Source organism: Prinia subflava, chromosome 10 (assembly GCF_021018805.1).
Source record: "Prinia subflava isolate CZ2003 ecotype Zambia chromosome 10, Cam_Psub_1.2, whole genome shotgun sequence".
Classification (NCBI taxonomy): domain Eukaryota; kingdom Metazoa; phylum Chordata; class Aves; order Passeriformes; family Cisticolidae; genus Prinia; species Prinia subflava.
Window position 1 is genome coordinate 2,439,727 of NC_086256.1, and position 26,254 is coordinate 2,465,980.

Consider the following 26,254-nt stretch of genomic DNA (forward strand, 5'->3'; position numbering starts at 1 on the left):
AAAAAAATGTCCCAGCCTCAGAGAAAGGAGTGGGCTCCATGAATGGATAGAAAACAACTCACTGACCCTCGTTATCTCCACAGTCCTTGGGCCCATATCGGCTCCTACTAAGAAAGAAACAAACAATTAGCTTCTGTAATTAAGAGATAATATAATTAAGAGATAACACTGTCAGGTGACAATGGTCCCTTGCTGCCTAGGCAGAATTATCACCAAGCAGGAGTGGAGCCTTCCTGTGCCAAGGCAGGCAGTGCTGCTCACGTGAGGAGGAGGAGGAGGAGGAAGGATGAATTTGGTGAAATTCCTCCGGCTCTCGATGTCACCGTGACTCCCATTGTAGCCCAGCCACAATCTGTGGAACAGCAGCACCCTGCCAGCCTGGAGAACAGCCCTATTGTGCCTTCAGTCAATTAAAGATTGGCTCATTATTCCTAAATCACGGCGTCCTTGCACAATGGGCTCTGGGAACAGGGAGGTTCCAGGGATCTCCTCTTCCCCTTTGTGCTGTGTTGGTAAATAATGGACAGGCAGCGAGTCAGGCTGGTGTGTGTCCAGTCACAGGGTGGGGAAAAGTACTCAAAAGACTGGAAAAGGGGAGGAAAAAGGGAAAGAAAAGGGGAAAGAAAAGGGGAAAGAAAAGGGGAAAGAAAAGGGGAAAGAAAAGGGGAAAGAAAAGGGGAAAGAAAAGGGGAAAGAAAAGGGAAGGGAATAAAGATGAGAGGGGAAGGAAAAGGGGAAGGAAATAAAGGTGAGAGGGAAAGGAAAGGGGAAAGAGGAAAGGAAAAAGGGAAGAGGAAAAAAGGAACAGGGGAAAGAGAAGAGGCAAAGTGGGAAAGGGGGAAGAGAAGCAAGAATGGAAAGTAAAGAAAACAGGAGAAAGGAACAAGGTAAAGAGGAACTTCAGAGGCATTGTTCAAACTGCAGCTTTTCCAGCCCAACCAGCTGATGGTGTAGTCAGGTCCTGAGCTCTGCTACACTCACCCCTGACTCTATCAGCTCCAATGAAACTATTTTGAGAGCCTTGCAGAAGGCTGGCAGAGGAAATCTCTTCCACAATTCCACAATCCTCACCCCCCCAAACCAGCACTCCCCACATCCATGCAGGTGTGCCTGGGCAGGAGGACCAGGACAGCCGAGGTCAGTGACAGTGGCCACAGCCCTGGAGACCCCAAATCGAGGTGAGGAAATGCCCAGTGCAGACAGCACAAGGAAGGATGCACAAAAGGCACCAGGCTCCTGCAGGGCCTGTAAACCAGCAGGAGAGATCTTCTCCTCCTGCCCATGGTCAGATGGGAGCAAAGGCTCCCAGCTCCTGGAGCAACTCTCTCCAGGCTGCTGTGGGTTGTGGATTTCACGCTCTCTAAACCTGCAAATTGCAAACTGGGCATTGTGACTCTCTCATTACAGAACACCCCTTTATGCACTCAAGAGCAACAAAGATATAAATGAAGTGGTGGCAGCTTTATTCCCTGAGAAAACAGTTTCTAATGTCAGAGCCAGGCCTGTGCTAAGCCTCTGACAAGGGCACAGGAATTCTGCACTTAAAACAGAGGGGCCACTACTCCTCTAGCAGACATAAAAATAATGTCATCTTCTGGGATGTCTTCAAAACATCCGTGGGGCGTCTTCAGGGAGGCTGGGCAGGAAAGCCAGATTCAAGTGTTCAGTTTGGCTTTTAAAGCAGCCCAAACATAAAGCAAATCACACTCAGCTGTTCTGACAGCTGCCCACTTTGTACCTGAGCTTCTCTGGGACGTGTCTGCTGAGGATCTTTTTGTGCTGACAAAGCTCTGCAAGGTGGAGAGGACGGGAGCGAGCGCGGGGTGGAAGTGGCTGTGGACGCTCTGCTGGCTTGCCTGAGGGTGAAAACAAATTTAAAAAAAATTTAATTTTTAATTATTTTTAAAGATGTTTAAATTTTAAATTTTTATTTTTGACTCGGGGTGGGTGTGAGTCAAAGCCCAAAAAGTGAACTTGAAAGCAGAGCCTGCGACAGACGGGTGCAGCTGTGCCCTGTGCCAGCCACACTGGAAATGCCACATTGGCCACGCAAGTGCAAACCCCTCTGGGGAGGGGAAACCCACCAAAACCTCCCCGTGGAGGTGAAGTCACCATCCCTGGAGGGATTTAACACATGTGTGGACGTGGCACTCGGAGCAGGGGTTAGTGGTGGGCTTGGCAGTGCTGGGAATGATTGGATTTGAAGGTCTCAGAGGGATTTTCCAACCCCACAGTGCTGCAGACCCTTATTCCACACTTAGGAGTTGCTCAGGTCAGCTCTAGACAGTGTTCCCTGTTCTCAGGTGCTCCCAGGGTGTCCCCACACCTCAGAGAAGGGGAAATGATGGGCACCTTCCCTGTGTGCCCCTGCATGCACGAGCACCCAGGAGGACAAACAGCTGCTCTCTCACCTGAGGGGGGATAACAGGGACACCATCCTGGCCCCTGGCAGGAATCTCTGCTGTTTCAGCTCAATCCACTGTAATTGCCCCTACTCCTCCTGTTTGCCCAAGCAGCTCCTCTCATTTCCAGAAGAACGTGGGAGCTGACACAGGGAGAGCCTCCAAAGGGAGAAGCTCCCTCCTGCTGCCCTTTCCATTTCCCTCCTTTTCCCTCTCTCCTTATCTGTCTTTTATCTTCAGACCCTGCCCCTCGAGGAAAACAAATTATCAATTTAGGAAGTGCACCTCAACAGGTTCCATGGACAGCCAGACCTTCCCAGCTGGGCTGCCTAGTCCAGAACAAAGATCTGCTCCATCCTTGTCCATGCACAGCAGAGATTTCTCCCCCCCAAAAATGCATCAGTGACTCAAAATCCCTGACACATTTATTCTCCTGGCCAGGGTGCAGCTGTCAGTGACAAACACCAGGCACAGCTTCCACCCCTGGGTGCCAACTCGTGGCCCAGTTAACAACATTTGCCATGGCTGTGAAAGAAACCCCTGTCCTGCTCCACAGGGCTTCGATTTCCACTGCTCAGGGGATGCAGGGGACCCAGAAAAAGCCAAGTGAGGACAAAAGGTCTGGATGCTCTTGGCCAGCACCTTCCAAAGCAGCTCTTGCAGTTGTGCAAATCATTCAGGCTGTTTTGCTGCATCATCTGCCAAGATTTTTATAACTCTTGGAAGGGTTTTGGTGAGAAACATTTATTCAGTTTTCAAAATCACCAAGTCACTTCAGAGCAGGGAGATGAAGGCTCTCAAGTGACTCTGCATCAAGGAGATTAGGATTTCTTGTATTTAAAAAAAGGCAGGAGTTACCAGGTTCCTGCAAAAGCCTCTTATGCTACCAAAAAGGGAGCTGATGTCATTTGATCTGAATTTTTACCTAGACCCATGTTAGATATTGTGGCATTTTGCTTCCCTTTCAGCTTGAGCTTTACATGGTAAAACCTGGTGGATAATTTTCCCCTGTCTCTTTTTGATTACTTTGCTTTTGCTTAGGCTTCCTGTTGATACAATGGCCAAAACCAAATGTAATACCTGACTGCTGACTTAATGCAATCAGTGCAATTTCCCTCTGTTCCTTCATTTCTCCTTGCCTGCTGCAAGCACTGCAGAGGTTTCTCCAAAGCCATTTTTTTTAAAGCTGGGCTTAGCCAGCTTTATTCCCACATGGCTTCAGCCCTTCCTGGTACCTCACCACCTCCAGCCAGCCAGGACCACTGCTGGCCTTTAGGAAGTGAAGAAATCACCCCATGCTGTGATAATTTTGGCACCTTTTTGTGGTTGTTCATGGACAGGCCTCTCACAGACCTCCTTAAAAACATTCCTGCTTTAACTCACATCTCCCCTAAGCCTCCTATGGCTCCTCCCCTCTGCTTCCAAAAAACAAACCCTTCTTTTAGCACTGCTGGATCCCCTCATGTGCAGCTTCCCCGTGGCAGAAAGAGGCCAAACCCCCCTCAGCCTCACCCTGCCCTGTTAGAGACATTGGCACCTTAAATACAATGGCAAAGCTGTCGATTTTCAGAAGGAAAAGCCATTAAGAAGAAGTTTTCTAAGTCTCTGTGCCTTGCTTCTCCCCCCTGCAATCCTCCAGGTTTAACACCAAGGATTGGTGTCTGAGCAGACTGGGGGGCACAGGGAGAGGGGAAAGGTTGCTCTGATTGAAAAATGAATTGTTGTCCTCGCTTCAGGTAAAAAGCAAGTGAAGCAGGAAATTGCTCTGTGTTTTCTTGGAGAGGAAAGCAGCTCTCCTGTGGTTCTGCTGGAAGACAGGCAGAGATACAGTTTGGTTTCATTAGCTTGTTTTGATAGACAAAACAGCTGCAGAAAATACATTCAAGCAGTTTTTTGCAGGTCTTCCAACCAAAAATTTCTGGGCATCATCATTTGAGAAAGATATTTCAGATTTTTGGTGTGTCTTGGGAAGACACTCCTCCAACAATAAATCCATGAAGCAGCTCCTCTGCTCCATCAGCATTCCAGCTGCAGCTCAGCACAGAAAATTCTGAGGATGAAATATTTTGTTCCCCACCCTCGGCAGTGTCTGTGGAAGGATGAGCTCCATGTGCACATCTGTGCACCATCCCCATGCCCTGCCCTTCACAGCTCCAGTTTAGAAAAAGGAATTTGTCACTAACCTGACTGTTTTGGGATGTTTTCCGTGATGACAGCCATGACCCAGCTCGCAATCTCCCCAGCTCGAGATGCACCAGGCCTTGAGCACACTTGGAAAAGAAAAAAAAACCAACAAAATAACCCACAATGTACAATTTAAGCAGACATATGATATTTCATGCTCTCCTGGAGAGAATGATGTTTATATTCAGCACCACAAGTCCGTGAAGAAAGCCACAAGGAATGCTCCAAACATGAACTCTTGTATTTAGACAATACAAAAAGTGGATTTTGACTTCTCCTGAAGGTTTCTCCTGGTTGCTGAGTTTAGTATGAAACACCCCCTTGCAAACTGATGGCCCATTTACTCAGCAAAAACAAACAAAAAGCCCCAAACTCTTTAGCAGACATTTGAAAAACCCTTCAGAGGCAAAATACTGCAGAAAAGGGTGAATTTAACCCATATGGATCCGACTTAACAAAATACCCTCGCACCACCGGTTCCCAATTCTTAAATAGGTAAAGTTTTGGCAAGGTACCAACCCTGAATGGAAAAAAGCAAGGAAATAATTAACCTTTCCCTTGAAGAATGAAAGAAATCATGTGCAGAAACGCTGGTGGGGATGGCAGGGGGGAAGCCCTGGAAGCAGATGCAGTTTGGGACAGGAATGGGTCTTCAGCATCCACTGGTGGCACCCGTGGCCACCCCACCCCTGCCCTCTCCCCCAGCCCAACCAGCCACGGAAAAAGGCAACCTCTCCCAGAATTTCAGAGTAAAATCTCTCCTGGAAGATGGCAAGCTGTGCAGGAACAGATCTAAGCTGTCATTTTACCGCTGCAGGTCAGTACAGCAGAGCCAATGATTTATTTCAGTTCTGGTTTGTGTTGCCTCTCCCATTTCCCAAGTGCTTTCCTAACACACGGGATACACAGTTACATTTTCAAATAAATGCCTAAATACTAAATGTGCCTTTGTGTTCCTGCTTTGTATCATCCAATTCCTAGAAATACACAGAGAAGTGACTTTAAATGAACCTCCCAGTTACTTCAAATGAAATTCCTGTCTCAGTAATCAGCTGGAGGTGTCCTGTGTATGGTAAATAGCACTTCAGGATAATTACCTTGCACAGTGTCAGTAACTGCAATTCAATATCTCAGAATGTGTTCTGTACTCACCTTAAGTATAGTGGCAACAGTCTCTTGTGAGGCATTTCTCATATCCTCCCCATTTACAGACAAAATCTGATCTCCTTGAATTAATCTTCCATCTAGGTCTGCAGCTCCTCCTTTAACAATGTCAGAGATAAACACTCCACTTCCATTTCTAACAATGCAAGAAGCATATGGCTAATTACACAATCCAATATTCTTTGGGAGACCAATTTAGATTACTTGCATTTAAGAGACATTAAAAGAAACCTGTGAGCAGAGGAAGAGCCAGTTTTACACCCCATTCAGCTGTGTAAAAAAAAAATCGATGAGTTTTAAAACCACAGCATGATTTGCTAATATTTAATGTTGTCTTTCCCCTTGAACTGCTAGTTCTGACTGCAGGATACATAAAGATTTATGGAAAACACCATTTATATGAACAGAAGCCTGAGGTTTGGTCTATAATGGAGTTAAACTATCTCCTGATGGGACATGGGTTAGTGGTGGACCTGGCAGTGTTGGTTAAAGGTTGGACTCAATGATCTTTGTGAGTTTTTTTCACCGTGCTGTGAGCTGGTGCCAGCTGCAGTGCCAAGGCCTGGCAGTTTTTTATCTTCACCTGAGGGACACACCACCACCCACCCTGAATTTCACCTGGGTATCATTTAAAAAACTTCAGCAGCTTGGCTCCTTCTAAGGAGGGCATCCCCACACTGAAGGGTTCAGGAGCAGCACAGGAAGTTCAGCACAGAAGCAAAAGGAGGAGGGCTGGACACTGTGATTATCATCTGCAGGGTAATTTACATCATTTAAATTAATTACCCACCCCACAATCTGCTCACAACACCTGGGTTAAACATTGCCACCCAAAAACTGCTGCAGAAACTCTACTGACCACAGGCAGGCAGGATGATGACTCGGTGCTTTGTAATTGCAAAAGTAAATTATTCTTGGCAATTCAGGAGGGCAGCTCCAACACTGAACAAGTGTCATGCCATAAATCTCTTTGAGCAAAGGAAGATTAAAACTATCAGTGCTCTGGTTTGAGTGATCTAATGGCAGTGGTTTAGAGGTGCATCAGGAAAAAGTCACATTTTATTAGGCTGCTGTTACTTCCCACTGTGTTGCTCTCTGCAACTCCTTGACACGAGGGTGGAGCCAGGACAGGACAAGAGAAAACGGCCTCAGGTTGTGCCAGGGGAGATTTGGGTTGGCTATCAGGAAGAATTTCTTCATGCAAAGGTGGCCAGGCCTTGGCAGGGGCTGTGCAAGGAGGTTTGGGGTCCCCGTCCCTGCAGGTGTCCAAGGAAGGGCTGGAGGTGGCACTTGGAGCTCTTTGACATCAGTCAAAGGTGGGACTTGATGACCTTGGAGGGTTTTTCCAGTCTCAGTGGTTGTGTATCTCAGGTTCTGCTCTGCAAACTGCTCTCTGCAGTGTGGCACAGTCACTGTGAGCTGCTCAGGGTTTGGGGCTACCTCAGCCTCTCACCCTCCCCTGACCTCGGAACTGAGCACGAGCTCAACATAACTCACAAATCCATCTGCAAAGGCACATCCTGGAAAGAGCTAGGGAAGGCTTATTCCCCAATTTAGAAAGCAGAAAAGCCATGGTTAGGGCCCCAGAGCCCTGAGACACAGCGACCCTGATGCCACAGCAGAGTGAGCCCCCAGTTCTGCATGGGGTTCCCTCTCTGTGCCCAGAGCTCTCCTGGGCAGCAGCAGCCTCCACTTCTCAGCTCTGTTCTGACACAGGAGCCACAACCACGGCCCCATTGCATCCTGGAAGATATTTACATATAAAATCCTGCTCCTTATGGAGTTTCCCCTTCATTTCATATTCCATTTAACAGCTACACTTGCTCGTATGTCAAAACCCCAAACATTTCCCATCGGGAGCGCTGTCAGACCAGAGACGCTCTCACCTTTTCCCAGCTATGCTGAGCCCCAGCCCTCGGCCCGCTTTCTTCTGGATATCCACAGAGAAAACCTCCAAGTTCTCCTCGTCCTTGTAGTGTGCCTCGTTCCTGTACACCACCAGCTGCACCTTGTGGGGCGTCTGCCTCAGCGCCGTGATGGCCTCCTCGTGGCTGGCGCTGCGCAGGTCGATCCCGTTCACCTGCAAGGAGCAGGGTGTGATTTCCACAGGGCACGGATAAATGGCCTTCCTGTCACCCCCTGCCCGTGGGGGACACCACAGATCTGTCCCTGTCACACCCCTTGGTGCTCCAAGTGAGCGTTCCCATTTCCAGAGGGTCCAGATCCTGGGTGTCCTATGGAGCTCTGTGACACTGCCTGGAGTAAATCCTGGCAATCAGAACATTTGGGCTTGGAAGTTTTGGGTGTTCTTCCCTTCCTTTTAACCTCAAGCCTTTGGAACCTCTAAGCAATGCTGCTTTCTCCAGCTACACAAAGTGGGACGTGCTCCTTTGAGCTGCCAGCACTCGGATCCCTTCTCCCCCAGCTCCATAACATCATCAGGATGGAAACAGAAGGAACCAGAAACTCCAGCAGATCAATGGCCACAGAGAGTCCCAGGCAGCATGGAATAAATGGTGATTTTCCTTTTTTCCCAATAGATGGCACACCAGACCGCTGCTGGAGCAGCCAGCTACACTTCTCCTACCATAACCTAAGAAGGTTTCAGCATTTTAGAAATGTCAGACAGAACCAGAAGTTCTGCTTAAATGTTCCATTAAAAAAAACCCTACTGCAATGTGAAACTTAATCTAATTTTGCCAAGCCTGATCCACAAGTGCCCTTTAAGGTGTTTGCCAATATTCTGTCAACTAAATCATCTTTTATTTCTTCATACCAAAACATATCAATACTTAGACATTTTTGAAGTCTCTTTAGGAAGTAGCATGAACTGTAACAGAATAACCACAAATGTTAATCCACTTCCATAAGTTTTAAGGCAATGAAAGTATGTCTCAGAATTTCTAGATGTGCAAAACTACAGTCATATCTAATTTTACATTAAGATAATTAAGACTAATCTTTATTCTCTATATTCTTTTGTACCAATTCTGCACACATTTATTTATAAGTCCATTGACATTCTTTCCTCGACACAGGCATCTATGTGTGCTTTATCACACTAATCTGAAACTAATTCAGTCATCTTTTTGATTAATACAGCTTTTAAAAGCTGAAATAATAACAATATTATGGCTCACCAACATTAGCACTTTCCTGTTTGGCCAGAGAAGAATTAATTAACCTGCCCCATTTTTACCCTCTAATTACCGTGCTCTGTTAATACCCCGTTATTTATAAAACCAAAACAACACTCGGCCCCAACGCTAACAAAAATATTTGCAGTGCAAGAGCTGTAAAGACAACTCCCCAAGTACCCCTGGCTATTTTCCTAACCCTACACACCGAGGCCTTAATGGCCATGCTGGGAATTTGTCCTGAGCTGACAGCAGAGCTGCAAAGCAGCTGCCTGAACCCCTGCCTGACGCAGCTTTCATTTACAGACCAACACTTCCCTCTTAACCCTTTCCCTCCAGCTTTTCCGTGCTTGTCTGGGGGAAAATCACCCACATTTATTCACAGCAGCCACTCCCCAGCTGCCTGAAGGGTGGCCTGGGGGAGCTGGGAGCTGCAGCAGGGATGCTGACTGGGATGCTGTGGGGTGATGCTGACTGGGATGCTGTGGGGTGATGCTGACTGGGATACTGGCAGGGATACTGGCAGAGATGCTTCCAGAGATGCTACAGCCACCTTCTCCTCCTCACCCCACGTTATCCCAGCTCAACATTTGGATTTCAGGCGGAGCAGAGATGCGGGAGCGGTGTCGGGAGCGCAGGCCTCCGAATGAAAGATTAAAGAGATGAATAATACTAAGCTATTGGACATGACAGCTGAACTATGTAATTCAAGAACTGCCTTGCTCAATTAAATTTAATGTATTCTCAATTTGTACCTTCAGTTTATATGAATATATAAGGAAATATGAATTTTTCAGGACGTTCTCAGTGACAGAAGGGAAGCCTCGAGAATGGATCCTATTCAACCTACAAGGGACCTCTGCTGAATTGAGAACAAGTCTCCACAATCAAACACACACACACAGAGAATGTAATTTACCTCCAGAATCTGATCACCAGCCCACAGTCTGCCATCTCGGGCTGCTGCCCCTTCTTCATAAACTTCATGGATCACGATGGCGTCCTGTGGGAAGAAGGCAGTGGTGTGAACCCTGCTCCCCAAACACCCCCAAACTGGCCACCATGGCCCACCCCACACTCCCCACCAGCCCCACAGTTAAAAAATGAAGCACTCCAGGCCAGGAAAAGCACAACAGCAACACAGATTTTTTAAAAATCTTCAGTATTTTAGGATAATAAAGTGACTCCTGCAATCAAAAGCCGTACAAAGGATTTTGTTCCCCACTTCAGGGTAGTCTTGTCTAGAGCTTCTTCCATCATTTTCATACATTGGCATCAGCAGCACGTGAACTCAGTGTGAACTGTTGTATTAATATCATCTACTTTTAATGATATTATTTAAAACCAGATTCTTTGGAGCTATGAATATTTTTAGGGACTTGGCATAGAGCTCGGCTTTAAGCAAGAGCTGAATGCCTTGTGGTAAATAGCGCTGGTTAAATCTGTAAGAAATGAAATCCAGAAGAAAGGAACAATGGCAAATGTTAGTTTATTACTGAGGTTGGAAAATGTAGGCAGTGGCAGATGTAGCTTCAGGGAAGGTTTCAGTGATTTAATCTTATTGCCAGCAGTAGATGTCCCCAAAGAAAAAGCATTACAAAGAACATACTGTTCTCTTGCTGGTGCTTTCCCTTTGCATTGTTCTGGTTTGTTTGTTTCTTTTTTTTTTTTTTTTTCCTTTTTCCTTAATAAAATAACATAAAATGGGTGACTATAGGTGAAGCACTGCTGCAGTGCTTCAGCTTGCAGGGTGGGATGCTCCAGGGTGCAAAACCTGCTCCTCTCCTCAGCACCACCAGCAAAGCCTCGGCCCCAGAGCTGAGCCACCGGCGCTGGCTCTGGGCAAACACGGTGATTTCAGTGACACACGTGGGTTCTGAGATCCCTTCTCAAACCCACCCTGCAGAAATGCTGCTGGGGAGCCCCTCACAAGCAGGATGCACAAAGCCAAGAGGAGCTTTCCCACAGCGCTCCCAAGAAAAGCTGGAGAGGCTGGAGCGTGCAAATCCTGCTTGTGGTGGGCTCTTGGGGCAGGGAATTGCTCTGGGGTGGGAAAAGGCCTCTCCACGTTTGGAGAACACTGTTGGACATCACATCTCTCCTCACCAATTCAGCCCCTGCCCAGGCTGCCTCATGAGCCTTTCCCAGCACAGACACAGAACTTAAATATCCTTCAGGTAAGGCTCAGATCACAAAGCTGAGAGCAGGACTCCCTTCCATTCCCACTACAGCTCATCTCATGATTGGAATTGCTGGAGCACAGCACCACAGGTTCCCCCTGATCCATGGACACCAGGCCATGAAAAAAGCCTGGAGGATTGCAACCACAAATGGATTACAGCTGATACAAGAGTCCCAGCTGGGGGAAAAGAGATTTCAATCTGCATAAATGAAGGGGAAACACTGTGAGCTGTGTACCAAGTCATTGAAAGAATCAAAAGATTAAAAAATAAAATAAAATATAGAGGTACACACACCACTGGCAACGGCAGGGTTTTTTTGCAGTAACTGAAGCAAGAAATGCTAACAGAGCAGAGCAACACAGGCACGTCCATCTTCTCCCTGCTGTGGGGTCTGGGCTGTTGTGGGGTTTTGGTTGGTTGGTTTGGGCTTGAGGTATTTTTTACCTTTGTTTTACAAATGATGGTGTTACTCTAAAGCAACTCCAAGACTTCAGCCTGGAGAAAACACAAAATATTGCCCAGCTTGTTAAGGCAGCATCATTCACCTGGGACTCACCAGGGCAGTGGATGACCAGGAGGTTTGGTAGAAATCTGGCAGTGTGACCATGGAACAGCACACTGGGCACATACACAGGATGGGCCAATTAAACCTCTTCAGACTGGATTTAATCTCATATTTCCTAACCTCTGAGCAAGGACCTTTCAATCACATTTCTCTTAAGTTTGTTTTCCATTTGTGGCTGCCTTTAAAACACCCACCAACCTGGAGTTAGCAGCTCTTCCCAGCACTGCTTTATGAAACGTGGAGCTGCACATTCCAAAGGCTCAGACCCAGGAACCACCGGGTGTTATCAGTTTGGATAATCTGCATCATCTATTTGAAAAGGCAACACTTCAGCCTTACACTGCAGTTCCTGCATGTGTGAGAAGCCAGACCCACGACTAAAAATACACATGGCATGAAAAGGTACATTCCTGCTCCGTGCCTACCCTGCAGAAGGAAACATCTCGTTGACCTGCCAAAACACTGTTTTTCTTTAGCAGGGTTTTTTGTTTTTAAAGTAGTGTAGCTGAACCAGGCTTATCAAATCGATTTAAAACAGAACAGAGCAATGTGTCCACGATGCACTGTAAAGATTTCTAAATAGTCCATAAGCATAAATGTCAGGTTTAGTTTTCCTTAGCTTATGAACCATGGCAAACATCTCCTTCCTCTGATACTCCTGGGATCAGCTCAAAGGACTTAACCCAGAAGTAATTTTTTTTTCCACTGGATCTAGTGGGATCTGGATAAGACTCTGTTAGTTTTGATCATCCATGACAAATCACTAAACCCAAACTACTGCTGTTAGTGAATATCAATATTTTAAAGGAGTTTATTCAGTGATGAGATGTCATCCTCCAGCCATCTAACCGAGCCCCAAGCTGTACTGACTCTATCAACAGGCATGGATTGAAGCTGGAACACCCCTCTCAGTGACTCAGAAAAGAAAATTAGAATCTATTATGACTAAAACAATACATTTATTCAAAGGATAGCTTTTGGTTTCTGGACATCTGCAGCTCCTGTTCAAATTAAATGTGTGCTTGATATCAAAGCCTACATAGTCCAAAATCAATCAATCAAGGGGGATGAAGAGAAAAGGGTGTCAATGCTCAGCTAGAGGTTGTGAATCCATGGTGGCTCTGGACAGATTTTCCCATCCCTCCCTATCTCCTTTCACCACAATTTCATACAGATTATGGCTCTTTGTGGTCAAGCTTGGCAGTCACAAAAACTGCTCGTGAGGAAGGGGAAATAAAAACACTCCTGTATCAAGAACACACTTGTTTAAAAAAAGACACCCAGCTGCTGAAAGCACATACTTCATAAAGTTTACAAATCCATTCAACAAACTGGAGCTTTAATCTTTGTATATTTTGACAAAGAACAGTCTGGGACCACTCCACAAATGGGGAATTAATGCAGGACTGAGCAGCTCTCACCCAGAATGGGAGGATGTGGAATATGAGCTGGGCCATGCAAAGAGTGTTTCTCCATGCTAAACAAAGTCCACGCTGGCAGGTGCAAACTGAGACTGTCCAACCATGAAAACACTGGGAGAAAGACAGACCTGAAGGGAATTTCTCTGCTACTGCTGAGATTACCACCTTGGGCTCAAAAATGTTGGCACTGAAGGGCCTGCAGCCCAAGGAAATGAAGCTGAATGCACTCACACAGCACTGCACGGCCACAAAAATCACCTGCCAGCCAGAATGGTTCCCAAACGTGGCAAAAGCACGGCTGGTTGGGATCTGATGTGCCCCAAACCTGGTGAGGAGCAGAAATGGTCACCAAACCCCCCAGAAAGAGAAGGTATTTTAGGTATTTTGTGGGGTTCGTGTGGGACAGCTGCAGCCCTCACCAGCAGAGTACTGCTCTGGCTGAGAATGTCACTGTGACTGCAGAGCTGTGGAGCACAGGGAAGGCACAGGACTGAGAAAATGAGGGTTTGGCTGTGGAAGGAAAGGCAGAGCAGCAGGAAAAGCTCATGGAGCCTCCAGGTCAACACCTCAAAAAACAAAGCTGGTGCAGAGTGAACAATAAACAGAGAGGGCAAGGTGCCTGACAGAAATTAGCAGCCACCTCTGGAAAATAAAGCTGGTACCACGTGCACAGCGTGATCTGCACTGCATTGCCCTTCATCTGAGGAGGGGATGAACCCTGAACTCCCAGGGAGTTGGATCTCAGCTCCTCCCCCAGGCCGTGGGTATTTTTCTGCTTGATTTATAACGATTCAGAGAGCCGTGAGGGGAAGAACATCGCACTCACCCCTCAGCAAAGGGCACAGACAGACATGCTAGCTCTGAGAATTGAACTCAGTCAGACTGACAGCTTAATCTTTGTCTCTTAAATGTCAAGAATGGGTATGGCAGAGACCCCAGGCAAGGGCTAGGGGGCACTGCCCTGACTGAGCCTTTGGGAGGAAGGTGGAGAAGTCAGCATCCTATTCAGGAAAATCACTGATCAAGTGACCCTTGAAAGCCTGCAGGAGCATAAACCATGGTGAGAAAGCCTCACAAGCTGCTGGCTTCAGGCTTGGGCTGCTCACGTGTTTTCTGCAGGTTTACAGCTCCAGTCTCTGCAGTGTTTCTTTTCCACCGTGTAGCTGTTCTTCAGCAGGACAAGAAGCAGATTTCAGCTGCAAAACAGCCCCCAGGCTGTCACTGGGATTGCTGGGAACAGGGGCAGAGGGAGGAACAGGACACAGGAGGCACAAACATTAAGTCCCAAGGGTATTTTGATGAAGCTGTGTCCTGAGGTAAAGGTGGATCACTGTGCAAAAGGGATGATTCAAAACTGGAGCAGAGGAACTTCCACACTCCTGGGGCTGGCTGGATTTGACAAGGAAAAAGGCCCAGATTGTGGTGAAGAGTCTCTTCCTGCAGGGCCCTGAACAGTCCTGCACTGCTGCAAGTCCTGCTGAGCTGGGCTTGGCTTTGGGCTCGTCTTTGCTGAGCTGTTTCAGCCCACGAGCCCCAGGCATTACCTGGACAGGATCACAGGTAGCTGGCAGGGGGAAGGTGAAGCCCTCCCCACTGAGACCTGCAATAACCAGCACAGAAAGAATCAGAATGAACCCCACCACCAGCCACAACCACATATTTAGTGTGGGGAACGAAGCCTTCTGCATGGATCAGAGCAGTTTTCCTGAGGAAGACAAAAAGTAAATTACATCTAAAACCACGCTCTGGAAAAGATGTTTTCCTGATTTAGTTGACAAGATGTGTTTTTCCTAAGCTAACATTACAGATTTCCAACTAATTTCCTACACAGCTACAAGCCTTACACTAAATTAGCATTATTAAGGATAATAACACTGCAAGGGGTTTTGCTGACTGCAGGATCAGGGATTTATCTCTTTCCCAGGGCAAGCACAATACCATTATTTCCTTTTCAACGTCTCCAATACTTTGTCCAGAGTAGTAAAACTGTAAAAATTTCATTTTTATAGGCTGGTTCCCAGATAAAAACAGAAATCAACTGGTTGCACAGTGAGTTCCACTGGAGAATTGACTCCACGCAGGAATCTCCCAGTAGTTAAAATAAACTCAGCTGCTGGTTACTTGTAGGCAGAGGAAATGGCAGCAGTTTTATGTTATGATCTCTGATCTCCCATTTGCAGATCCAAATGGAATCTCCAAGGTAACTTTTCAGCAAGGGAGGGTGAAGGCCAAGCCCAAGCAAAGCACTTGACCTCTCCAAGGGGTTTATCTGGTGCAGATGCCTCCTCCTGGCACTGCAGGGTTTTGCCATTGCTGGCGCTCACAAACCATTAGCAGGCACCCCAAATCCTGAGCCAAACACTCCTGCAGTAAAACAGGCTGCAGAATGTAAAATTCTATTACTGTGTTAATGCAGAAATGCTTCACATTGCACCAGACCCAGAAACTGCCCCGCTCAGGGTCAAAACAAAAGGTCTGTTTCCCATTTAAGAACAAGCCCTTGCAAGGGATGGTGTTCACTTGCCAACTTGCATAAAAAAGATTAATCCACAATATCAATATGAATATAATTTTTCATACTAAAATACAGATTTATTTTAAGGAAGTGGATAGTATTTGTATTACATTTTATAGGCCCCTATAGTTACATCTGGTCCTTATTTATTTAAATTTTATTCAGCTTGCATAATATTTTTGCTTACAGTTATATTCTCTAAGATCAGAAAAGCTAAAACCTGAAAATTCAATGGCACTATTCATTAACATTCCTTCGCTCTGCAGTCATAGACATTTGCAAGCTCTCCTTTGATTCTGAAATAATAAAACTAAGGTAATAAGATGTTTAGTGTAAAAATATATGACTTAAGTCAGAATGATAGAAAGAGCTATGTTCCTGTGAATCACATGCCAAAGCAAACCAAAGTTTTTCAAAAAGTATACATGCTCGTTTTTAGAGGGAATAATAAAACACAGAATGACATATTAAAACCTTAACTCTCTCACTCTTATTATTTTATTAAGTTACCAAAAAAAAAAAAAGAAAAAAAAGAGAGTTTGCAGTGTCCAGAGCATAGCACACAGGTTATAAAGCATGCATGAGGTCCTGGATGTGTGTGACACAGGAAGCCAAAAGCCAGGGGTTCCAACCAGCAGCAGGCAGGATCCTCCTGAAGCCCGTCCTGACAGGTCCTGCTGCTTTTGTATATTGTTAGCCTAAATTTTATGGCTGATTTACATTCCTGGAAGACTCCAGCTCCTTCAAGCAAGGCCCTGCTACGCAAGCAAGCCCTACCATCAGCTAAAGCCTTGCCAAAGACCCATCAAAGACATGATTTGCAAAACTTACTGCCCTAATTCCCTTTTGTGACAACTCATGTACAAAGCAGCTTGGGTTTGTCATGCTCCTGTGAGCCAGCGTCCTCCTGGAATGATGATGAATCCACCAACTCCATTTTAGCACTACCCAAGCAGGAGTCAGAGCCATTCCTCACAATTTCAAGCTAACTGCACTTACCACCCTGTCATTAAATTGCCTTCTGGCTTTATGGATGTGGGCAGGGGTTTAGGAGGGATTGCGTTTTCCCCTCTCCCAACCACAGACTCTCCCTCTGCGACCCCCGAGCCACGATTAAAACCTCAGGGCTCCCCTTCCCTCTCTTCACTCCATTGTTCCACTCATTGTGTGGGGGATTTAACAGCAGCAGCAGCATCCACAGCCCAGATATTGCTGGAACCTCCCCAGAGGCCAATATCTCCCTGCTCATTTGTAGTTACAAGGTGAGCACACTTCACCAGAACACCCTCAGCCTTAGCTGCACTGGGTGTCTGCCTGTGCAATCACTCAGATGCTGCCTGTCTGTACCTGACAGAGGTATTTTTATATATTTAAAATATAATAAAGATATTCTATTTTGAGTGGAACTGAAGGGGGGATGAAAGCTTGGCCGAGGGAGAGGCTGCTCAGTAAGACAGGAGTCCCAGAGCCCTGGTGCTCAGGTAGGTCCCCACTGCTGGCAGGCTGCAGCAGGGCACAGAGCAGAGCTCTAGGCTTGGCTTTGGAGCAGGAACAGCCTGGTTTTGGCAGCCTGGAGCCCTCACAGGGTAATTATCCCTCGCAGCTCCAGGGGCAGACACCGGGGCTTGAACAGCTGCAGCTTCAAGTCACAGCTTTCCTGATTATTCCCTCGCCCTTCCTCAACAGATGGGGTTTATTCAAGGGATGACTCACCTGGACTGACAGAATGGATCTAAATATTCTTCTGTCAAACTGCAGCCCACCCTCAGGAAGCTCCCCAGGAAACCCTCTGGGCTAACCCAGGTATCAGGGAAGCTTTTTGTTCCCCAGCTCCAGAGTTACCAGCTCTCATCAGCTCCTGCTAGCTGAGCAAAGGAATATTCTGTTATTTTTTGTGTTCCAGTTCCCTGGCTTTGTGGATCACTTTATTTACCAGATGGAGTACCTTAAAGTTTGTTAATTGCCTTAAAAAACGCTTTTTATTAAAGTCAGCTGAAAGCAGAAGTACAAAAAGAAAATTTACCACATTCAAAGCAGACAACCCAGTATAAAAAGTCCTGCATAAGAGGTCTGGTGTTGTTTCCAACAAACCCCACACAGGATAAAGAACATTTTCCTTCCTTTCTGTGTAAGGCTGAGATAATGACCATCCCTTAAGCCCCTACTCCTCCTCCAGAGAGCCCTGAGCTACAGACCCTGCAATCCTCTTTGATATCAGAGGTGTCTCTTCAGCAATTTGCTGTGATTTGGAGCCCCAACTGAGCCTCTGAGCCCTCCTCCCTCCCAGGTTCCCTAATCCTGCCTGGAGGAACATCCCCAAACCAGCCCTGAAACTGCTGGATGCCCTCTGGCACATCTGAGTGTCTCAATCACCCAGGCAGCAGAGTCAATATCTACAGTAATCAACTCCCCATCACTAAATTATTCAGCAAAGCAGTGCCCCCCACCCTGCAAGGAAAATGTTTGGATCTTACAGCAGTGCCTTTTCCACGTGCTGCCAGGAATCAAATCCCTGAGAACTGACTGTCCTGGAGCACAGAAAAGTCACTGCAAGCTGTCAGCTGGGCAAGATGGGGCAGCATTCCCCCACTCTGGGCTGATAATGGGGTGGGGTTTCAGAGAATCAGGAGGTGCTTTGGGTTGGGAGGGAGCTCAGAGCCAACCTCATTCCATCTCCTGCCACGGGACACCTTCCACTAGGCCAGGCTGGTCCAAGCCCTGCTCAACACCCACAGCCCCTCTGGACAAACCCATATCCCCTCTGGGTGAGTATAATTAAAAGCAACTCCTTGATGCCCTGTTCTCTGAGGATTTAAGATGAAAATCTCATGGGTGTCCTGCAGAGCAGTGTTAGAGCCTCAAAGCTCATTTTGGGGATGGTTCTGAAAATGCTTCTTTTCTTCGTCCTGTTCTAAATTCCCACTCTGAGGTTACTTTTACAAGTTTGATTGGACTACAACCAAAAAAAAACCACCCAAAAATCACAAACTGAAAGCCCTGTGCTTCAGCCAGCTCCACTCTGCACTTTAATTGCTTTAAAGCAGAGGCCATGTGTTGTGTTCTCTCAGGGGTACGAGGGAAGGTGAAATGAAAGTGAGTGAAGGAAAAAAATACTTCATAAAAAAATCAACGCTTGGAGGGAAATGAAATAGAACCGCCCCAGGGCCAGAGCAGTCTGAAGATCAACAACATGAAGACAACTCCCAAGGACAACCCTTCCCTGCCCAGGCCTTTTCTGCAGACACAGAGCCCCAGTCCTGGTTTAGAAAACAGCACTGGGAAGGGTTTGGAGTTCAAGGGCACGGACATCTCCTCACCAAAAAACATTTCACTTCAGGGGTTAAGACATCACTTTCCAACCTCCTGAACAAATTAACCTCCCTGCTCACAGGCTGTATTTTTCAAGTCTCTGCTTGGTGATTCCTGATGAGATTCCTGAGGTTATGACTTAAAAGTTGCACTCCATATTTCATTTTGAAGCAGCCTGTCCCTGGCTGCCAGATTTATTATTCCAAAAGCTGGGCCTGTACATCTTGTGCGCATGGAAGATATAAAATATTCTGAGAGAGCCTTCCCATCCCATGTGAGTACCCTCAGCTCAGCAGTTTTAGATCAAGAGCATTTTAGCACAACGTGGGTGAGGCCCTCACAAGTTTGCCATGTCCATTTTAGACTTGTCACCTTCTGAGCAGCACTCCTGGCTGCCCCCACGCTGATAAATGATTTCTGAACTCCCAGGAGCTGGGGTTCAGGTCCTTCAGGGGTTTGTGGGCACTTCTGCTGGAGCCAATTGCAGCTCGTTCTAATTTCTCTGCACTGCAGCAAACAGTGTGCCTTGGACACAAAATTTCTGCCACATCAGGACTGATGAACTCCTTTGATGTTGCCTTTTTTTAAAATACAAAGGATGTCCATCTGTGTAACTGAGTTAAAACCAGATGACAGAGAGCAAGGCAGATACACCCCTCATGGATGTGTCTCCTCCATGGACATGTTCTGTTGTATTTTCTCCCTAAGCCATGAAACTCAGAAAGACAGAAACTTTCCAACAGCCCTGAGCAGTATTTGCTTTTACTCCTCATTATGTCACGTGAACTTCAACTCTTTAAAGAAGGTTTTCTGACTCCAGGACAACAAAAAAATCCCCAAAAAACCACCACCACCAACAACAAAAAAGGAAGGCATCAAAATAATTTGGAGAAGATCAGAAGCACAAAGTAGACAGAAAAATGGGAGGTCCCCTGCCCATGGCAGGGGGTTGCAAGTGGAGGATCTTTAAGGTTTTCAAGCCAAACTCTTCCAGGATTCTGTGATCCCACCACCAGAGGCATCACAACCAATATCACTTCATTACTGAAAAAGGGATCTTGGGATAGCAACCCACAATTTCTTCGTTGTAAGGACTCAGCCAAATCACCTTTGTTTTCTGGAGGGAGTAAGTAAAGGGCAAAATAAATTTCTCAGTCAGCATAGCCAACTCGTCATGAAATACCATTAAAATGTCTCCCACTCTGCTGCTTCCTCCAAGCTCCTGCTCTGTCATATGCTGTCACAATATTCAAACAAATGCTTTTATAAAAGCATGCTAAGAAAAAAGAAGATTAACAGAAAAGCTACACTCAGCTCAAGTCAAAATGACTCAATGACAAAAGAAAAAAGGAATTAATTTGGGAGGGGATTTTGTTTTATTTCACTTTCAGTCTGCTTTCAGAAAATGTTATCAATAGATTATAATCCAGACCTGAGGACAACAGGGTATGTTTAGTGAATTGCCTGATCCTGCAAGAAGCACTAAGGAGAAGTGGCTCAGCTGGCCTAATATGCAAAGTTAAGATCCAAAAAAGACACATTTTACAAAAGCAAAGAGGAAATGAACACAAATACCCAGTGGCCATCCAAATCACCAGTCTGCATTTCAAATTTTCGAGTCCAGTGTGCTGAACAGAGCCCTGAGTCCCTGCCTTGAGGGGTTTGCTGGAGCTGTTTTGGAGAAGGGAATTCTGGAGAATCCCAGAGAGGCTCTGTGCACATGGCACACGAGCAGGTGAGGCTGTGGTTTCCCAAAAGCACCTTGTTTGCTATGGAACACCATTTCTGGCCTTTCAGATTCAGAATTATGAAAAGAAACAGGGACTCATTTTGGGTAAGTCCTGTAAGCTGAGGATCTGAAAAGTGGGGAGCTGGACCTCCCTCCCTTCATGGTTTCAGTTACTGCACTCCAGTGCATAGACTTTTAAAATCAACCCCTAGGAGGACACTTTAATGAATAAACTAATGAAAGCATAATACTTAACCAAAACCATTTACTCAGTTTAAAGAATAAAAACCCTTTGCATTTTTCCTCATCTGCTCTGTAAAGCGGTTATTTACAATTTTCATTTATTTATATTAAAATCTCATGAAAGACACACACCACATTGCATCTGACAGGCTGCCATGTATTATTTCCAAATTCCAGTTAAATGAAAAAGCAGGGAGATGACTAACACCGAGCAACTTATTTGAATTTTCTCAACACTGAGGAGCTTGACTAAAAAAAAGGGGGACTGGGTACAACGTTGTGCATGGCTGGAAAGAGTGAGAACTAACCCAGCTCCCTCTCCATGGGAAACAGAGCAACCCATCCCAGCCCTACACAACGGGAAACTGGGAGAAATGGGACCAAAAGCTGAACTTTTTCCAATTTCAGCTTTAATGCTGTAAGAGATCCAGCCCACACTCTGCAAAACAAAACTTTTTTTTCCTTTTGACTTCCTTTCTTCTTTCATTTCAATTTTTTCCTTCTTTTTTATTTTTTTTTTCCTCTGGAAGAACAGTACTGCACTGTAACTGTCTGTACATGCTGACACTCACTGCACTTTGATGCTTAATGATGCACCACTGTGATATTCTGGGGGAAAAAACTGCATGTACCAGAGCAGTTCCACTGCCTGAAGAGTGTCTGTGTCAGGGAATTCAGGAGAACCCAGTGAAGACACCTCTGCAACAGAGTTGTTTACTGAAAGAAGTGAATCTGACATTTAAAAAAGCCAATCTGGCTCTCTTACACTGCAGAAAAGCATCTCTCAAATGGGAAGTGGAGAGGAGACAGAGGCAGAGAGGGGTTTAGCATCATTAATTTGCTGAGCTCACGCTTGAACTGACACATTTTAATTCATCTGAAGATAATTTTTTTAAAAACCAGCATATCCAGGAGGCAGATTAGGCCAAAAGACACAGAAAACAATAAAAGATTACCTTTGGTTTACCTCTGTTTTGCTGGCAGGCAGATAAATCACAGTTTGTTTAAAGAGCTACTGAGCATTTCTGCTCTCCAGACAGAGGTGTTACCCCTGCTGAGACAGCTCTACCTCTGCAACATTAATTTCTAACCCAGCCATTCTAACTCAGCTGCTTCCACCTCCTGATTTGCAATGGTTAAATAAAAGAAAGCACATTTGCAACCACAGCAGAACAAACTACAGAAACACAAACAATTTAAACAGGAGCATCCTCTGATCTGACACAAGGTGAAATCACCAATTTTTTACTGCAGCTTACAGCTGGCTTGTCCTCCCTGCCTCCAACAATTTATTAGAGCAGTTCCATGTTAAGGGCATTATTATTTTCCACGTTTGCTTTGTGTTTGTCTGCAGGAAAGTTTATTTTAAGAGAAGCTCACCAGTGGAGTGTCTTTGCCCCCGACGATGCTGAGCCCCAGGCCTGAGCGGCCCTTGGAGATCTCTATGGTCATCTCCTGCCCTGGAACTATGGCACAAGTTGCTGGATCCACAGGCAGGGGAGGTGGGAAGACACCTGAGAACATCAAAAGGGAAAGGAATAAATCACACAGCACAACGAGAAAATGAGAGCCACCAAAGGAATGGTAGGACAATAGCTAATTGAGCTTTCTTGTTGCTCTTTATCTTAATAAAATTGAACTCGAGGGCCACTCTGAGTCAATTCTGAAGTCTCTAAACCAGAGTGACTTGAGTTCTAGGAATAAATGCTCCCACATGAAGCCTGTGAGGACATCTCATTCAGTTTTAAGCTCTACAATTCAGGTCATGCTGGAAAGGGTCATTTCTTTCGAGACAGGTAAGGCGATATTCCAGTACCAGGGAATGAACTGCATGTCCCAAACTGTCTCTGCTTCTATTTCAATCAAAAACAAGATCATCTTTGTACCTAGAAGTCAAGGAAAACAAGTGAAGACGCTTTCAAGCTCTCAAAAATTGAGACAGGAGAGAAAAATACAAACACCTTATAAAATAACTTAGAATAGGACGCTGGATGTTCAAAGAAATAAAATTTCAGCAAAAGCTATCTGGAAAACGAAATGAAAACATCCACCTTGGTTAGGGTACTAAAAATACATAATTTTTATATGCATTTTATATGGTATTGTGGGAAAATCCCTGGTTCCTACCACGGCTGGTGACTTCTGCTTCTGGAGGAAGGTGAGGAGGGGCTGGCTCCAGGGGTGTCTCCTGGGAGCTCGCTGGGGCTTTGGTGGAGGATTTGGGCTGTTTGAGCTGGTTGAGGACCTAAAAGCAAAGCAGAAGCAGGAGAGATCAGTGCTCAGTCACAGGAGGGCACAACATTATCATTATTATGAGGTCATTATCATCAGCTGCTGATTATTGTGCCTCACTAAATCCTCAAAATCAACGGAAGGAAAATAAGCAATTTAAAGAGGAGCCAGTCATTTTTTATGTTTCCATCAGTAAAATTATTTTAATGTCTTGTTAATCCCTTTCCGCCCATGAATCACTCAATCTTCAACCAAATCAAGCCCTCAGAACCCTCCTTTACTGTTTAACATAAACACACAAACATTTTCCTAAACATACAAACATTTTCCTAAACACACAAACATTTTCCTAAACACACATACATTTTCTGGGAGCTGCTCCTCTGTCTCCTGCTGATCTGCCACCATTGGTGTGTCAGCTTTAGATTTCACGTCCTAAAAAGTCAAAAAAAGAAAGTGAGATGTGTTGAAAACGTCCCATTAGCTTCAATAAAATATCCTCCCAAAGCTCAGAACGATGATTCCAGAGAAATTCAGTGATGTTTTGGAGGGACAGGACACAGGGAATGGCTTCCACTGCCAGAGGGCAGGGATGGGTGGGGGATTGGGAAGGAATTCCTGGCTGGGAGCCTGGGGAGGCCCTGGAATAGAATTCCCAGAGAAGCTGTGGCTGCCCCTGGATCCCTGGCAGTGCCCAAGGCCAGGCTGGAGCAGCCTGGGACAGTGGGAGGTGTCCCTGCCATGGCAGGGGTGGCACTGGATGGGATTTAAGGTCCCTCCCAACCCAAACCAGTCTGGAATTCCATGATTTCTCCATGTGAGTCCACTTGTACCACCAAATAAAGCCTGAAATCTAAAGGAGGCAAAGCTGCTGTGAGCACAGGGACTATCAGGAGTTATTAAAATCTCACCCCTCAGTTCTGAGGGCGTGCAATGCCCAGCAGGGATTTTTGGGGAGATTATCACACAGGCTCTCCATTGTTCCAGAAGCTCTGGGGTGACAGGGACAGCAATTCCCAAGCTGAGTGCAGGGACCCCTCAGTGCCCACAGCAGCTTCCAAGTCATCTGCTCTCTCCTCCCCCTCTTTTTTTGGCTCTCCTAAATAAGGCAGCTGCTTAAAATGCATCCTCCAGCCTCATTAAAAAGATTTCCAACAATGGTACTTCAATCAGTGGCTCCACTTGTAGCCTAATTCATTTCTGTGCCTTTGCAATACACAAAAATATGTTTTTATCTCCTGCTTCAACAAGTGCTTCCAGACAGGTACAGTGCCCTCCCTTGTTAGCTCTTCACTAACCTTAAGCCACTTTGATACAAGCAATAGTTAATTTTCTTATCCCCTATTAAAAACCCCTGATAATCAGCCTAGTCTGCAGCAAAAGTTAGTACCAACTTCCAAAGATTACCTCAAATCTTTTTCAAATACTCAAAAGTCACTCTGCATCTCAGAACAAATTTTTAATTAAGATGACAATTTCTACATTAAAAAAGGTACACAGAATTGTACTTGGAAATACTGGCCTTGTTTGCTGGAGTTTTATTATGTTAAAAGATGCCAACCCCCACGGGATCTTGTTTTTTCCCCCTTGAATTTTTCTCCAAGTTTGCTGTAACTCTACAACTGCAACTATTATCCAACAGGATAAGAGGAAAAAAGATAAAGTGGTGATCTCATTGTATTATCAGAGGTGTCAGGGGAGAAATGGGAAGACAGCTTTGTCATTTTCTGAGAGATTGTTTTAATGAGCAATGAAAAATTACTTCATACTTCCCTTTTTCATTGAGATATGTGACTAAAATCTGAAGCTTCATCTTGCACCACGAGTAAGCACCAGGCACCACCTTTACACCTCCCTGATCTTTTAACTGAGGCTGTGCTGGAGGTTCCTGAACAAATTAAGCACCAAATACACTCAGTATTTGTCAAAAGCCTGCAGCCCAACTGGTTTAATCAAATTCAACCCCCTCAACCCCATCCAAAAGCAGTTTTACACAGCCCCTCCTCTTTGCCAGTGTCTCAAGGATGTGTTTTCTGTTTATGGTGGAGACAGATCACTGTCCCAAGTTCAAACCTTTAAAGGCAAATGAATCCACTCTCACATACCATTTTCACATTGTCAGATTAAATCTTCCAAGAGCATCTCAAAGCCCCCTCCCTCAATCCTTTTCCAAGGACACTTTATGGAAAATCAGGTTTCTCCAACCCTCAGAAACCCAGGACCTTCCATGAGGCCACCTCAAACCTCAGCTAACAAACACACAGACTTTGCCTAACACTTCCACTGGCTCCAGTTCAGAAACCAAGTTGTTTTCCTTCCCCCTTCTTATCATCCAAGCCCACAATGATGTCCATTATAAAACTTTATAGCTTTTAAAGTGATGAAGTGACAACAAAGAGTATGTTGTGAGAGACTGACAAATTTATCAGCGACAGACGAATAGAAAATGATGTAAATTTTCTTAACTTTCCTTTTATTACAGCTGTCACTTGGTGAGACATCCTGCCCGTGCTTTGAGCTGTACAAACTTGTGAAAGATCTCTGCTGATAAGCACATACTTTTTATTTACTCAGTGAACTTGATCTTACTTGTTGACTTTTGCATTCCTGATTTCTCCCGACACATGACTGGGAAATTCAGCAGCAGTGGTGAAGCAGCACTGAGGCTCTGGCAGCAACGTCATGCTATGAGAAACAAGGTTTGCTTTTGCTTCCAGAGTCACTAAAAGGCTGCAGGACAAATCTCCCTTCCCAAAATCACCAATTTCTGTTGTGCTGCACTGCAGAGTCAAAGTCTCAGTGCCAGTTGTGCCTACAAACCCACTCCCCTGGGGCCAGAACCATCAGCACACTCCCAAAACTGAGATCCACTCAGAAATATTTCCCATGTTGTTTTAAAATCCTGATGCTAAGAACACTCTGGAATTATGAAAGTGGCTTTTGCCATTGTTTTTCATCCATTTATACCCCTAAACCAAGGGCTGGCCCAACTGAAGGCATTCTGGAATGAGCAGTTGGGTCTACTGGAATTCCAGTGCTTTTCTAAGTGCAGGCCTTTGCCTTCTCTTACCTTCCTCTGTTTTGGGCAACTATTTTTCTTTCTTTTCCTTTACCTTTCAACCCTTTGGCTCCACAGTTCCCTCCTTTCTTGCTCCAAGTCTGAAAAGAAG

General features: G+C 45.6%; 1 protein-coding gene across 5 annotated transcripts in view; it reads right to left on the reverse strand.

The window, feature by feature from the left end:
- Nucleotides 1-26,254, reverse strand: part of PATJ (PATJ crumbs cell polarity complex component) — a 141,899-nt gene that overhangs the window by 11,362 nt on the left and 104,283 nt on the right. For 4 of the 5 annotated variants that reach the window (XM_063406946.1, XM_063406947.1, XM_063406943.1 and 1 more), the window contains 9 exons: nt 23,448-23,519; nt 22,980-23,097; nt 22,233-22,366; nt 9,807-9,890; nt 7,637-7,830; nt 5,739-5,886; nt 4,586-4,672; nt 1,739-1,856; nt 67-107 (listed from right to left, as the gene is read on the reverse strand). In XM_063406946.1, the coding sequence (XP_063263016.1) occupies nt 67-107; nt 1,739-1,856; nt 4,586-4,672; nt 5,739-5,886; nt 7,637-7,830; nt 9,807-9,890; nt 22,233-22,366; nt 22,980-23,097; nt 23,448-23,519 (996 nt within the window). The remainder of the gene's footprint in view (nt 1-66; nt 108-1,738; nt 1,857-4,585; nt 4,673-5,738; nt 5,887-7,636; nt 7,831-9,806; nt 9,891-22,232; nt 22,367-22,979; nt 23,098-23,447; nt 23,520-26,254) is intronic. The other variant, XM_063406945.1, reaches the window with a different exon arrangement.